Source organism: Crotalus tigris, unplaced genomic scaffold, assembly GCF_016545835.1.
Source record: "Crotalus tigris isolate CLP2741 ecotype Arizona unplaced genomic scaffold, ASM1654583v1 scf7180000020803.81114, whole genome shotgun sequence".
NCBI lineage: Eukaryota > Metazoa > Chordata > Lepidosauria > Squamata > Viperidae > Crotalus > Crotalus tigris.
In genome coordinates this window covers 50,039-66,255 of record NW_024098190.1, presented here as the reverse complement: position 1 = coordinate 66,255, position 16,217 = coordinate 50,039, and the positions used below count along the sequence as shown (strand labels likewise).

Genomic DNA, 16,217 nt, shown 5'->3' with positions numbered 1-16,217 from the left:
CCCAATTCCAGCAACTTTTCCTTATATGTTTTAGCCTCCAGTCCCCTGATCATCTTTGTTGCTCTTCTCTGGACTCTTTCTAGAGTCTCAACATCTTTTTTTACTTCGTGATGACCAAAACTGGATGCCGTATTCCAAGGGTGGCCTTACCAAGGCCTTGTAAAGTGGTATTAACACTTCACATGATCTTGATTCTCTCCCTCTGTTAATGCAGCCCAGCACTGTGTGGGCCTTTTTGGCAGCTGCAGCACATGGCTGGCTCATATTTACTTAGCCACAGCCTATTTTGGTTTCAAACAAAGGAAGCAGCATCAGAAATTAAGAGTAAAGCATCAGTAAACCAAACAAGCTTCTCAGCTTGTTATACTGGTTTGTAATGAAAAAAAAAAATCAGATTTTCAGCAAAAAAAAAAAAAGTCTGAGGACCACTTGATTGACATGTTAATAATTTACTTTTTCTCTAGCAAACACCTACGAAGTCCATGTTATCACTGGGATGATATGGGGAGCTGGCACTGACGCAAATGTTTACTTGAGCATCTATGGTGAAAGAGGAGACACTGGGGAGCGCCACCTGAAGTACTCAAATCATCTGAACAAGTTTGAAAAGAAACAGGTAAATAGCCAAATAACAAAACTCCAAAGGATTTCCTCCATGTAGAAAGCTATCTATCTATCTGTCTGTCTATCTATCTATCTATCTATCTATCTATCTATCTATCTATCTATCTATCTATCTATCATCTATCATCTATCTATCTATCTTGTCTATCTATGTCTGTCTGTCTGTCTGTCTGTCTACCTGCCTGCCTGCCTGCCTGCCTACCTACCTACTTACCTACCTACCTACCTATCTATCTATCTGTCTGTCTGTCTATCTATCTATCTATCTATCTATCTATCTATCTAGTCTGTCTATCTGTGTCTGTCTATCTATCTATCCATCTATCCATCCGTCCATCCATCCGTCCGTCTCTCTCTCTCATCTATCTATCTATCTATCAATCTATCTATCTATCTATCTATCTATCTATCTATCTATCTATCTATCTATCTTGTCTGTCCATCCATCTATCTATCTATCTATCTATCTATCTATCTATCTATCTATCTATCTATCTATCCATCCATCCATCCATCCATCCATCCATCCATCCATATATATCCATCCATCCATCTATCTATCTATCTATCTATCTATCATCCTATCTATCTATTCTATCTATCTCTCCATCCATCATCCATCCATCCATCCATCCATCCATCCTATCTATCTATCTATCTATCTATCTATCTATCTATCTATCTATCTATCTTATCTATTTATCTTGTCTGTCTATCTATCTATCTTATCTATCTCTATCTATCTATATATCTATACATTATTCCATCCATCCATCCATCCATCCATCCATCCATCCATCCATCCATCCATCCATCCATCCATCTATCTATCTATCTATCTATCTATCTATCTATCTATCTATCTATCTTGTCTATCTGTCTGTCTTTCTGTCTATCCATCTATCCATCTGTCCGTCCGTCTCTCTCTCTCTCTCTCATCTATCTATCTATCTATCTATCTATCTATCTATCTATCTATCTATCTATCTATCTCACTGGAGAAGGGCCTAATGCTGGGAAAGATGGAGGGCAAGAGAAGAAGGGGACGACAGAGAATGAGATGGCTGGATGGAGTCACTGAAGCAGTAGGCATGAATTTAAATGGACTCCAGAAGATGGCAGAGGACAGGAAGACCTGGAGGAACGTTGTCCATGGGGTCGCGATGGGTTGGACACGACTTCGCAATTAACAACAACAACAACAACAACAACATCTATCTATCTAGTCTATCTATCTGTCTGTCTGTCTGTCTCTCTCTGTCTCTCTCTCTCATCTATCTCTCATCTATCTATCTATCTATCTATCTATCTATCTATCTATCTATCTATCTATCTATCTATCTATCTATCTATTTATCTTGTCTGTCCATCCGTCTATCTATCTATCTATCTATCTATCTATCTATCTATCTATCTATCTATCTATCATCTCCCTCTCTCTCTCTCTTTCTCTCTCTCCTATTTCTAAGCCACCCATCTCCCTCCCTCAGTTTTAGCTTTAGACCGCCAACTACCAGGTTGTGCTCCTCTGTCTTGTGCTACTGCAGGTGGATGTCTTCACTGTCAAAGCCATTGACTTGGGAGAACTGAAGAAGCTAAGAATTCGCCATGATGACTCTGGAAGCAACTCAGCCTGGTTCCTGGAAAGAATTGACATCATTGACACCAAAGAGGAAAGCATGTGAGTTAAGAGTAATTAGCCATGCAGCTAGCCCAGGGCTGGGGAACCTTGGCTCTTTTATGACTCGTGGATTTCAACTCCCAGAATTCCTGAGCCAGCCACGCTGAGGGGAAAGGGAGAGGTTTCCAAGCTGAGACGTGTTGGCTGAGGAATTGTGGGATTCGAAGTCCACGAGTCACAAAAGAGCTGATGTTGCCTACCCTTGAGCTAGCCTCTTAATGTTCCCTTTGTTGGACTTAAGATCAGAATCTACAGGAGAAATAGATAATATATTTAGTCCTCCTTTATTTTATCCTTGTCTTCTTGTCTGTTTTTGGAGTGGAAATTCAGCATACATTCATTGGTCAAAGGTGCCCTGAAAACCCCACCACCACCACAATAGTTCCATAACTCAAAATAGCTGACATTTGTTCAGGAAAGGATGAGAACCAAATGTAAAACAAATCTCGATTGTTAAAATTCTGTGACCTTTCTAGATGCTTCTGCTCTTACAAATTGCGTATTTTTGCCTGTTTTGGTATTCTAACAAGTACATTCTATCAAGAAGATGCTATCAACTAATTAGAATAGAATAGAGTTATAGTAGAGTAGAATAGAGTAGAGTAAAATAGAGTAGATTAGAGTAGAGTAGAGTAGAGTAGAATAGAATAGAATAGAATAGAATAGAGAAAATGTGGAATAGAATAGAATAGAATAGAATAGAATAGAATAGAACAGAACAGAACAGAACAGAACAGAATAGAATAGAATAGAATAGAATAGAATAGGGAAAGAATGGAATAGAATAGAATAGAATAGAATAGAATAGAATAGAATAGAGAAAATGTGGAATAGAATAGAATAGAATAGAGAAAATGTGGAATAGAATAGAATAGAATAGAATAGAATGAAATATGAATAGAATAGAACATAGAACAGAACAGAATAGAAAAGAAAATTTGGAATGGAATGGAGTCCCCCAGAGCACCATCTGGAAGGGAGGAGTTGAGACAGTTTGTGTCCAGGATGTGAGGGCTCTGCAGATGTCTTTTCAGCCCTCCTTCTGACCTGCACAACAGGCAGCCCTTCTACGGAAGGCAGCCCTGTTCTGCTGAAAGTTTCCACTTCTGCTGAAATGGGCCTGTTTCTGCTCCACAAAGCAGTCAAGAATCGGGAGCTGGCAGAGTGGGCAGATGCTAAACCACATTTTCCTTGCAGTTACTATTTCCCCTGCCAGAGATGGTTGGCCGTCGAAGAGGATGACGGCCAGATTGCCAGGGAGCTGGTCCCCGTGGCGGAAGCGTTTGTGATGAAGGATTCGGAGAACGCGGGCTCTGTCGCGACCCTCGGCCTGGAACAGAAAGGTTTGCTATGGCCCATTGGTATGCCATAGAAGAAGCTGAGCCTGCTGACTAGCACAAGCGTCAATAAACCATCATTTGTGGTTTGGGAATGTGCTGATTTTAGAACCAAGTCCTTGGCCAACATTTGACTTGTACTATTGAGGCTGATTATAGGAAGGTTTTGTGGAGTGAAGCTAGGACCAAATGGAGAATCCACTCTATTTTATGGGGTTGGGGAAATGATAGAAGACAACAGTGGTAACTCAGGGTTGAACTGTGGGGTCCCTGGTGCTCTCTGAGCTGGATGGTTTTCTTGCAGACGTTTCATTGCCCAACTAAGGAACATCATTGGGGCTAGAAGGAGGTAGAGTTTGTGAAAGGACGGAGGGGGGAGGAGGAGGAATAAGAAGGAGGAGAAGGAGAACAAGAAGAAGAAGGAGGAGGAGGAGGAGGAGGAGGAGGAGGAGGAGAAGAAGAAGAAGAAGAAGAAGAAGAAGAAGAAGAAGAAGAAGAAGAAGAAGAAGAAGAAGAAGAAGAAGAAGGGAAGGAAGGAACCTTGGAGGTCATCTAGTCCAACCCCCTGCCATCTAGCTATCCTACATCATCATCATCAGAAGAAGAAGAAGAAAAGCAGCAGAAGAAGGGGGGGTTGCAGAGAGGAGGAGGAGGAGGAGGAGGAGGAGGAGGAGGAGGAGGAGGAGGAGGAGGAGGAGGAGGAAGAACTGTGGGGTCCTTGGTGCTTTCTGAGCTTGGTGATTTTCTTGCAGATGTTTCATGACCCAACTAGGTAACATCATCAGTGCTAGCTGATTACCAAACCTAGTTTGGGTAATGAAACATATGCAAGAAAACCACCAAGCTCAGAGATCACCCACGGTGGGGGAACTATAAGTCTTCAAGGTGTGGACTAATAAGTAACTTAGGTAACAAGTGTAAAGTTTACAGGTTCTACACACTTAAAGTTCCAAAGGGCTCCCCAGCAGCAGTGTTAAACAGAGTCAAACACATTGAGTTATCCCTGCCTACTTATACCGGAGACTGGATTTTAGTACAGAAGAGTCAATGAGGGATAGCCTCTTTATCACAAGAAACCTACACTACAATTGTTTGTTTTGCATCTCATGAAAAAAAAAACGATGGCAAAAATCCAGGCCATCAAAGAGCATAGCTCGTCTTTAGCTTACAATCATTCATTTAGTGACCATTCGAAAGTTACAACGGTACCTGAAAAAAGTGACTTGTGACCGTTTTTCACACTTATGACCGCTGCACATCCCCATGGCCACGTGATCAAAATTCAGGTATTTGGCCACTGGATCCTATTTATGACGGTCGCAGCATCCCGGACTCGCGCGATCCCCTTTTGCGACCTTCTGACAAACAAAATCAACAGAGGGTGCCCGATTCGCTTAACAACCAACTTAATAATTGATTCACTTAATAACCGTGGCAAAAAAATGGGGCAAAACCGACGTTTACAACCATCTCGCATAGCAACGGAAATTTGCGGCTCAACGGTGGTCATAAGTTGAGAGACGACCTGTAGTTAGTTAGTGCTAATAAAGAGGTTCCCGGCTCCAGCCCTAAGCTCCTATTGATGAAAACCTTCCTTGCTTCATTAAAACAACAACAAAAAAAGCTGTAAATGGGGAACCAAAAGGGAAATAAAATTCGGAATATCTCAGAAATGGCCTCTCCCAAACAGAGATTTTTTCTTCGAACAGCTAATTCAACGACATTCACAGTAAGAGTGAAAACCGGGGACAAGAAGAACGCCGGGACAGATTCCAACGTCTTTATCGTCCTTTATGGATCCAAAGACGACACAGGTAGGAGCCAAACTCACCTCGGCACGTTACTCAGCTGGAGGTGGGCCACTGGTTTAAGGCAGAGGTCCCCAACGTATGAGCTGCAGCCCACGACCGGACTGTGACCTCTTAGCCATTGGCCCGCATGAATGGCTGGCCAGTGTACCCACACATGTGTACGCACTCACTCCCTGTCCTTGTGCCAAGAGCCTTGCGCCGGCACTAGGAGAGCCGCGTGTCGTGCACTGGCGCTAGGAAAGCCACGAGCCTCTCGCCAGTGCTAGGAGAGCCGCACGCCGTGCACCAGTGCTAGGAAAGCCGTGATCCTCTTGCCGTGATCCAGTGGCTAGCAGGCCGTGACTCGTAACGGGCCACAGCCCACAGGTTGGGGACCCCTGTTCTAAGGTAACAGACAGCAATCTGGACAGGCCCTAAATGGACAGCTGCTTTGTAGATGCCCAAATGTGGTATTACTAGCCCCGTTCCAAGTTATTTTCATTTGTAACAATGGGAATCTGTGATTTAAACAAAAATAGGAACAATCTTCTTGAAGGCTTCTAAGACGAACCGGACCAAATTTGAGCGAGATAAAGTCGACGTCTTTACAGTGGAATGTGTGGACCTGGGAGATCTGAAGAAGATTAAGATTGGCCATGATAATACAGGTAGGATGGCGTGAAAGTCCACGGAGACAGGTAGGATGGACCGATAGCTTAATAGTTACGCCTCTGTCTCTCTCCTTTTGCAAACGAAACACTTACCTGGATATCAAAACATTACTTCCCCACGCGTAGAGGTTAAGCCTGGAAGTTATAGAGCAGGGCTTTTCAACCAGTGGTACGGGTACCACCTGTGGTACATGGGCACCTGGAAGAGGGTACGCGACCATCCTAGAAAAGGGGTAGCAGGGGAGGGGAATGGGCTGAACCGGGGGAAGCACCGCACAAGCCTGAGCGAGAGACGGCTGGAGCTGCAGGGCTGTCAGGGCTCAGTGGAAGCGCCAGGATCAGTGCCACTTCCTCCCTCCCTCCCTCCCTCCCTTCTCCAACACTGGAAGTTTTTAAGAAAAGACTGGACAGCCATTTTTCTGAAATGGTCTAGGGTTTCCTGCCTGAGCAGGGGGTTGGACTAGATGACCTCCAAGGTCCCCTCCAATTCTGTTATTCTGTTGTCCTTCCTTCCTTCCTTCCTCCCTCCCTCCCTTCCTTCCTCTCTCCCTCCCTCCCTCCCTTCCTCCCTTCCTTCCTTCCTCCCTCCCTCCCTCCTGCCCTTCCTTCCTCCCTCCCTCCCTTCCTCTCTCCCTCCCTCCCTCCCTTCCTTCCGTCCTTCTTTCCTCCCTCCCTCTCTCTCTCCTTCCCTCCCTTCTCCAACACTGGAAGTTTTTAAGAAAAGACTGGACAGCCATTTGTCTGAAATGGTCTAGGGTTTCCTGCCTGAGCAAGGGGTTGGACTAGATGACCTCTAAGGTCCCCTCCAATTCTGTTATTCTGTTGCCTTCCTTCCTTCCTTCCTTCCTTCCTTCCTTCCTTCCTTCCTTCCTTCCTTCCTTCCTTCCTTCCTTCCTCCCTCCCTCCCTCCCCCTTCCTCTCTCCCTCCCTCCCTTCCTCCTCCTCCTTCCCTTCCTCCCTCCTCTCTCCCTCCCTCCCTCCTTTCCTTCCTCCCTCCCCCTCCCTCCCTTCCTCTCTCCCTCCCTCCCTCCCTCCCTTCCTTCCGTCCTTCTTTCCTCCCTCCCTCCCTTCTCCAACACTGGAAGTTTTTAAGAAAAGACTGGACAGCCATTTGTCTGAAATGGTCTAGGGTTTCCTGCCTGAGCAAGGGGTTGGACTAGATGACCTCCAAGGTCCCCTCCAATTCTGTTATTCTGTTGTCCTTCCTTTCTTCCTTCCTTCCTTCCTTCCTTCCTTCCTTCCTTCCTTCCTTCCTTCCTCCCTCCCTCCCTCCCTTCCTTCCTCTCTCCCTCCCTCCCTCCCTCCCTCCCTTCCTTCTTTCCTCCCTCCCTCTCTCTCTCCCTCCCTCTCTTCTCCAACACTGGAAGTCTTTTAGAAGAGACTGGACAGCCATTTGTCTGAAATGGTCTAGGCTTTCCTGCCTGAGCAGGGGGCTGGACTAGATGACCTCCAAGGTCCCTTCCAACTCTGTTTTATTCTGTTATTCTTTACAGGTCATTCTGAGGGATGGTTTTTAGACTGGGTGGAGGTGGATGCCCCCTGCCTTGGATTGTGCCTGAAGTTTCCGTGTGGTCGTTGGCTGGATAAAGCCGAAGATGACGGAGCGATTGAAAGAATCTTGTTTCCTGCAGAACTGCAAAGAAGGACTTACCTCCCATGTGAGTAGTAGGGTAGCAAATCAACCTGCTTTAGGTCTGACAGAAATACAGGTGCAGGTAAGTCCTCAACTTACAACAGTTCATTTAGTGACCGTTCAAAGTTACGACGGCAACTGGAAAAAGGGACTGACTGACCTTTTTCACACAGATGACAGTTGCGGCATCCCCATGGTCACAAATTCAGAGGCTTGGACACTGACTCCTATTTATGACGGTTGCAGTGTCCCGGGGTCATGTGATCCCTTTTTCTGACCTTCTGACAAGCAAAGGCAATGAATGAGGGAAGCCAGATTCACTTAATGACCAAATGATTCCCTGAACAACTGCAGGGACTCACTTCAGCAAGGTTGCAAAAAAACGGGGCAAAATTCACTTAACGCTTAGCAACAGTAAATTTGGGTTCCATCGTGACTGTAAGTTGAGGACTGTCGATATTAGAAAAGCAGGAAACCGCTTGCTTACTAATTGGTGTAGATTTCTGCCAGCCATAGGGATTCGTCCCAAACTTGGCAACTTGTATGCGCAGATCAGAGCGTGTCATAACTCAGGGGTCTTCCAACTTGGCCCTTTGATGACTGGTGGACTTCAACTCCCAGAATTCCTCAGCCAGGCATGCTGGCTGAGGAATTCTGGGAGTTGAAGTCCACAAGTCATCAAAGGGCCAAGTTGGAAGACCTCTGTTCTATTTAATAGACTTTACTTCAGAGAAAATCCATCTTGGTTTACTCCCAAAGACTAAAGTATCAAAATCTTCTTTTTTTAAATAGCTGAGATAAAAGAGAGGACTTTTGCTTAATAGAGCAACTGGCAGCTGATGCCCCTCCAGCCAGGAATATACACCATTACACAAAACTAAGATAGAAGAAACCAGAATGGAGGATGGATCTAAGGCATGGGTCTTCAAACTTGGCCCTTTTATAACTGGTGGACTTCAACTCCCAGAATTCCTCAGCCAGGGTGCCTGGCTGAGGAATTCTGGCAGTTGAAGTCCACCAGTCATAAAAGGGCCAACTGGTCTGGATCCCAGCCCGCAGTTTCATCAAAATGACTGACTGAGGAATCCTGGGAGTTGAAGTCCACCAGTCATAAAAGGGCCAAGTTGGAAGATCCCTGATCTGGATCCCAGCCTGCAGTTTCATCAAAATGGCTGACTGAGGAATTCTGGGAGTCGAAGTCCACCAGTCATAAAAGGGACAGGTTTGAAGACGCCTGTCATAACTGAATCAGGATTCTCAACCCTGGTTAAATGTACTTTATTGGCGATTGGTGTAATGTTGGTCATGAAGAATAGCAAACACATCCTTCTGATATCATCCGTTTTGTTTTGTTTTCATCTGGCCAGTTGTTCCCTACGAAATCACGGTTTACACCAGTGACGTTTTTGGAGCAGGAACCGACGCTGACGTCTTTATCGTTCTGTACGGGGCTGACGGTGTTTGCACTCAGCAGAAATCCTTGTGCCAAAACAAGAGGGAACAAAGGATGTTCTTCAAGAGGAATTCTATAAATCAGTTCGTTGTGGAGGTAAGAGAAAAGGTGCTTTGGATGCTTCCAGCAACTTGGGAACCAGGTGGAAGAGATGAAGAAGGACCAGAAGGAGCTAGATTGCAAGACATGGTCAGAACAGAAGAGAATAACAAGAGTTGGAAGGGACCTTGGAGGTCTCCTAGTCCAGCCCCCTGCTCAAGCAGGAGAACCTACACCATCTCAGACAAGTGATTGTCCAGTCTCTTCTTAAAAAGGTGGAGCACCCATGATTTCTGGTGGCAAGCTGTTCCATTGGTTGATTGTCCTCCATGCTAGGAAATTTCTCCTTAGTTCTAACTTGGACCGCTCTTTGATTTGTTTCCATCCATTGTTTTTTTTTCTTGCCTTCAGGAGCTTTGGAAAATAGAATAGAATGGAATGGAATGGGAGTGCAGTGGAATGGAGTGGAATGGAGTATAGAGTAGAGTAGAGTAGAGTAGAGTAGAGTAGAGTAGAGTAGAGTAGAGTGGAGTGGAGTGGAGTGGAGTGGAGTGGAGTGGAGTGGAATGGAATGGAATGGAATGGAATAGAATAGAATAGAATAGAATAGAATAGAATAGAATAGAATAGAATAGAATAGAATAGAATAGAATAGAATAGAATAGAAAAGAAAATATAGAATAGAATAGGATAGGATAGAATAGAATAGAATAGAACAGAAAAGAAAAGAAAAGAAAATATAGAATAGAATAGAATAGAATAGAATAGAATAGAATAGAATAGAATAGAATAGAATAGAATATATAATAGTAGAATAGAATAGAACAGAACAGAAAAAAAGAGAATAGAATAGAATAGAATAGAACAGAAAAGAAAATATAGAATAGAATAGAATAGAATAGAATAGAATAGAACAGAAAAGAAAAGAAAATATAGAATAGAATAGGATAGGATAGAATAGAATAGAATAGAACAGAAAAGAAAAGAAAAGAAAATATAGAATAGAATAGAATAGAATAGAATAGAATAGAATAGAATAGAATAGAATAGAATAGAATAGAATAGAACTGGAAGGGACTTTGGAGGTCTTCTAGTCCAGCCCCCTGCTCAAGCAGAAGACTCTCTACCATCTCAGACAAGTGACTGTCTTGTCTCTTCTTAAAAACCTCCAGGGATGGAGCACCCACGATTTCTGGTGGCAAGCTGTTCCACTGGTTAATTGTCCTCCCTGTCAGGAAGTTTCTCCTTAATTCCAGGTTGCTTCTCTCTCTGATCAGTTTCCATCCGTTGTTTCTTGTCCTGCCTTCAGGCGCTTTGGAGACTAGTTTGACCCCCTCCTCTCCTTTGTGGCAGCCCCTCAAATACCGGAATTCTGCTATCATGTCTCCCCTATTTCTTTAGACTAGCCAAATCCAAGTCCCGCAGCCGTTCTTCATACGTTTTGGTCTCCAGGCCTAGCATTTTGGGGGATGGTACTGAGCGTAGAAATAAATCAAATGAAGAGAGCAATTATTATAAAATGGTACATGGTGTAAAACAGGGATATTCTTTTGGGGGGGGCAGGGATCGTATTTGGAATTTTGAGAGCTTGTTATGGGGATGTATAACTTGCTTTGGGGATGGAGCACACAAGACATCAGCTCTCCAGAAAGCAAACTTTTGAAGCTGATCTCATGGCCCTAGTCCTCAGCTTCCTCCAGTCTTTTCTGAGAATGTGAACAGAATTGCGAACCAAATGCTGTGTTTTTTTTTTTTTTGTTTGTGTGTGTGTGTGTGTGTGTGTGTGTGTGTGTCTTTTGCTGCTAGTTTTGTCATAGCAGAGCTGTTGGCAACACCATCTCATAATCACTGATGCACTCTTTGTATTTGAAGACATCTCTAAATTTTTGGAAGCTCGTTGCTAGTTGGTGTGACTCTTTTTTTGTTTTTAAAGAAAACCCTGATCGTATAAAATGTAGACACATAGATAATTGAGTTTTTGTTCCCAGTTTATTTTAGCAGAGGGTGTTTGAACATTTATTAATACTGGTGCCATTGTGTTCTAGATCTCTCCCTCCCTCCCTCCCTCTCTCTCTCTCTCTCTCTCTCTCTCTCTCTCTCTCTCTCTCTCTCTCTCTCTCTCTCTCTCTCTCAGTTTGATTTGTTACCTATCACCAGGAGTAGACAAATATGAAATATGGAGAGGAGGAAATGAAAAACAAAAGAAAACAAATCAATGTAACCTTGTTTGTAAGAATATACAAAGGGCAGGACAAGAAGCAATGGATGGAAACTGAACAAAGAGAGAAGCAACCTGGAATTAAGGAGAAACTTTCTGACAATGAGGACAATTAACTAGTGGAACAGCTTGCCACCAGAAATTGTGGGCGCTCCATCACTGGAGGTTTTTAAGAAGAGATTGGACAGCCATTTGTCTGAAATGGTATAGGTTCTCCTGCTTGAGCGGGGGGCTGGACTAGAAGACCTCCAAGGTCCCTTTCAGCTTCTGTTCTATTCTATCAGCCCCTGAGATACAAGAGGACGACTATCCTGTCCCCCCTCATCCTTCTCTTCAAACTAGACCTACCCAATTCCAGCAACCGTTCCTTATATGCTTTAGCCTCCAGTCCCCTGATCCTCTTTGTTATTGTCCCCTAAGCATTTTATGTGTTGTTTTTGTGCATTGCATGCATTCATGCTATATTTGCCATTTGCTTCAGGTAATTCCATAACCCCTTTTTTTCCCCCCTAAATTTCTTCAGCTAGAAGACATTGGAGACATCCTTGAGAAGATCCGCATTGGGCATGACGGCTCGGGGATCAATTCAGGCTGGCATCTGGATCAAGTGGACGTACGGAGGCTTTTACCCAACGGAAAGGTAATGTATATTTCTTCTACCCAAATCTCTTTTCTACTTTGCCTAAAGCAGATGATGCTTCTTTGATTACCAACTCAAATAAATCAGTCACCAGTTCAAATTTCAGTCCTAAAAAGCCACAACATTGCGAGTCCTTGACTTACAATCGTTCGTTGAGCGACCGTTCGGATATTAAACAGCATGGGTTGGGCACATCCACAAAATAGTTTCCTTAGTAAGCTGGTGATTTGTTTAACAACAGACCACCTTCCTGTTCTTTCTTTCTTTCTTTCTTTCTTTCTTTCTTTCTTTCTTTCCTTCTTTCTTTCCTTCCTTCCTTCCTTCCCTCCCTCCCCTTCCGCCCTCCCTGCCTCCCTCCCTCTTTCTTTCTTTCTTTCTTTCTTTCTTTCTTTCTTTCTTTCTTTCTTTCTTTCTTTCTTTCTTTCTTTCTTTCCTTCCTTCCTTCCTTCTTTCCTTTTCCTTCCTTCCTTCCTTCCTTTCTTTTTCTTTCTTCCTTCCTTCCCCTTCCTTTCTTCCTTCCCTCCCCTTCTGCCCTCCCTCCCTCCCTCTTTCTTTTTTCCTTCCTTCCTTCCTTCCTTCCTTCCTTCCTTCCTTCCTTCCTTCCTTCCCTCCCCTCCCGCCCCCCTGCCTCCCTCCCTCTTTCTTCTTTTTTTTGTCCTTCTTCCTCTTCCCTCCCTCCTCATTCTTTTCTTCTTTTCCTTCATTCCCCTTCCTTCCTCCCCCTTTTCCTTCCTTTTCCTCCTTCCCTCCCTTCCCTTCCTTCCTTCCTCTCTCCCTTCCTTCTTTCTTTCTTTCCTTTTCTTTTCTTTCTTTCCTTCCTTTTCCTTCCATTTCCTTCCTTTTCCTTCCTTCCTTCCTTTCTTTCTTTTTCTTTCTTCCTTCCCTCCCCTTCCACCCTCCCTGCCTCCCCTCCCTCCCTCCCTCCCTCTTTCTTTCTTTCTTTCTTTCTTTCTTTCTTTCTTTCTTTCTTTCCTTCTTTCTTTCCTTCCATTTCCTTCCTTCCTTTTCCTTCCTTCCTTCCTTCCTTCCTTCCTTTCTTTCTTTCTTTCTTTCTTTCTTTCTTTCTTTCTTTCTTTCTTTCTTCCCCTTCCTTTCTTTTTCCCTCCCTCCCTCTTCTTTCTTTCCTTCCTTTCTTCCTTCCTTCGTCTCTCTCTTTCTTTAAAAAGAACTTTTGAAACCCAAATGAATATTTTTTTAAAGTCAGGTAGGCAGAAGGGGGCTGTCTGCAGGCACTGTAGGGGCTCCAGATACTACATTGCCTAAGCAGAGTCACATGATAAAGTTGCAACAGATTGAGAGATCAACTGCTATCAATGAATGGAACGGAGCCAGCAGCTCCATCAAGGGACAGTGAGATAAATGCGACAGCGTCTCTCCCTTCCATCCCTGGAACAAATGAGATTGTCTTGGCACACATTATGCACAGTTCGCTTCTTACAGTCCTCCATTTACTAGCAGCAGCAGCAGTAACATTATCCGCTCGCAGAAGACAGATTGCTCCAAGAATAACTGCAGCTTTATTACATAGATAGTCCTCCACTTACATCCATTCATTTAGTGACTGTTGGAAGTTACAATGGCATTGAAAAAAAGTGATTTACGACCATTTTCCACACTTCGGACGGTTGTCCTGGTTCCGACAGATGAAACTCTTCAAAGAACTTTGAGGCATTGTTTACCTTAAAGAATATTTATTAGAGTAGCATAGCTTTGGCACGTACATAGTTGAAGCCAAAATCTGGATTCCCCTCGCCTTAGCACACAGTATCAAACACAATTCCCTCATCCAATTAACAGTCATAAATCACATTCTCCAATTAGTTTGAAATGCATGCTTTCCCTCCTGTTCTCCAACCCGCCATTCCTTATCATCTCTTATTTCAAAAGCCCTGAATTCACACACTATTACAAGATTGTTATGTCTAACTCACTCCCATTACATTCCTCCTCCTCCTCCTCCCCCAGCATCATCTAAGTCTAAGAGTAAAGCACGAGAAAGAAAAAGGCTGCATCTCCATATGTTGTCAAAGCGAGAACATCCGATGTTAGCAGTGTGGACACCATTGCAGCATCCGCCCCACTCACGTGATCAAAATTCAGACACTTGTCAACTGGCTCCTATTTATTTATTTATTTTTAATATACATTTTATTGGTTTTTTAATTTTAACATTAAAGTGCTCTGGAAAACACCATGGTGAAAGGGTAATCAATCATAATAAAACAAGTCACATATATATATATAACTAAAATTAATACCTTAAAAAAAATTCCCCCCTCTATTTCCTCACATGATATAACAAATTTAGTTTAATCTATTTCTTCTTAAAATTCAATCAATCCACGGAAGCATCCCTACTATTCCATCTACATAAATCACTCCTGCTTTTAAGCTTCACTCATTTCAATTAAAATATTCCAATTGATCTTAAACAAACATATTAATAACATTTTGGGTATCCCTTCTACAACACACATAATATTCCAAGAATAACATTCTCATGTTTTCACATATATTCCATCTCTTAATTTAATACATCATTCAATAATACCCTTTCTTCTCTTATCGTAGATCTCTCTAAGTCTACTGCTATTACAAAATAGTTTTGTATATTATCAGAGTAAAAAAAAAAAAAAAACAAAAAGAATCATTTCAGCCTGTTAAGTAAAATTTAACTCTCAACCAAATTAACTATCATATCTAAGATAAACATATTATTACACCAATTATTATCTTACTGGCTCCTATTTATGACGGCCGCAGTGTCCTGGGGTCGTGTGATCCCCTTTTGCATCCTTCTGACCAGCAAAACCAGATTCACTGAACAGCTAATCTAACAACTGCAGCAATTCTCTTAACAACTGTAGCAAAAAAGGTTGCAAAACGGTGTAAACCTCCTTAACATCTGTCTCAGCAATAAAAAAAAGGGGGCTCCCTTGTCATAGGTGGAGGACTACCTGTACACACATCAGGGAGGAGAGAAGCTGGCAGCCAAGGGCTATTGTCTCCGAGCTCCTTGGTCTGTTGCCCTACGTGCCACTGCCAGCAAGATGGGAAGTTGAGGGAAAGATCAGAAGAAGAAGAAGAAGAAGAAGAAGAAGAAGAAGAAGAAGAAGAAGAGGAGGAGGAGGAGGAGGAGGAGGAGGAGGAGGAGGAGGAGGAGGAGGTGGAGGTGGAGGAGGAGGAGAAGAAGAAGAAGAAGAAGAAGAAGAAGAAGAAGAAGAAGAAGAAGAAGAAGAAGAAGAAGAAGAAGATGATGATGATGATGATGACGCAAGCAAGGGTAGTACCAATAGTAATAGGCGCCTTGGGTGCAATCCCAAAACAGCTGGAGCACCACTTGAACACCATCATCAGCATTGACACATTCGCCATTAGTCAATTGCAAAAGGCGGCCTTACTAGGAACTGCTTCCATCCTGTGATGAGATCTGTAATACCATCAAACATCCACATCTGCCTATTCCAGGTCCTTGGTAAGGACTCGAAAGGTAGACAAAATGCCAAATCCAGTCTGAACATCTGGCTGACTGTGCGATGATCCATAATAATAATAAGATTGAAATGCAGGCTTTCCCTCCAGACTTCCAGTCCGCCAATCCTTATCATCTCTTATTACAATAACCTTGGGTCACACACTAGGTCCAGTATTGTTATGTCTAGCTAAACTCTCATGCACATTCCTTCCCCCAGTATCATCTAACTCTAGCTCTAACTCTAAAACATAAGAAGAAAAGGGTTGCATCTCCATCTGCTGTCAAAGCAAAAACATCCGATGTTAACAACGTTTACAACAGCGTTGGAGGTCATCTAGTCCAACCCTCTGCTCAGGCAGGAAACCCTATACCATTTCTGAGAAATGGCTGTCCAGTCTCTTCTTAAAAACTTCCAGTGTTGGAGCATTCACCATTTCTGGAGGCAGGTAGTTCCACTGATTAATTGTTCTCACTGTCAGGAAGTTTCTCCTTAGTTCCAGGTTGCTTCTCTCCTTGATTAGTTTCCATCCTTCGCTTTTTGTCCTGCCTTCAGGTGCCTTGGAAAATAACTTGACTCCCTCTTCTTTGGGGCAGCCCCTGAGATATTGGAAAACTGCTATCCTGTCCCTGCTCGTCCTTCTCTTCATTAAACTGGA

The 16,217-nt window shown here is 43.3% G+C and overlaps 1 protein-coding gene across 3 annotated transcripts in view; it reads left to right on the top strand.

Annotated features, from left to right (window-relative positions):
- The window catches only part of LOC120319535 (lipoxygenase homology domain-containing protein 1-like), a 69,383-nt gene that overhangs the window by 11,370 nt on the left and 41,796 nt on the right, over positions 1-16,217 (top strand). For all 3 annotated transcript variants that reach the window (XM_039368480.1, XM_039368479.1, XM_039368481.1), the window contains exons 4-11: positions 465-616; positions 2,172-2,305; positions 3,503-3,648; positions 5,352-5,456; positions 5,972-6,100; positions 7,597-7,761; positions 9,104-9,285; positions 11,970-12,086. In XM_039368480.1, coding sequence (XP_039224414.1) covers positions 465-616; positions 2,172-2,305; positions 3,503-3,648; positions 5,352-5,456; positions 5,972-6,100; positions 7,597-7,761; positions 9,104-9,285; positions 11,970-12,086 — 1,130 coding nt within the window. The remainder of the gene's footprint in view (positions 1-464; positions 617-2,171; positions 2,306-3,502; positions 3,649-5,351; positions 5,457-5,971; positions 6,101-7,596; positions 7,762-9,103; positions 9,286-11,969; positions 12,087-16,217) is intronic.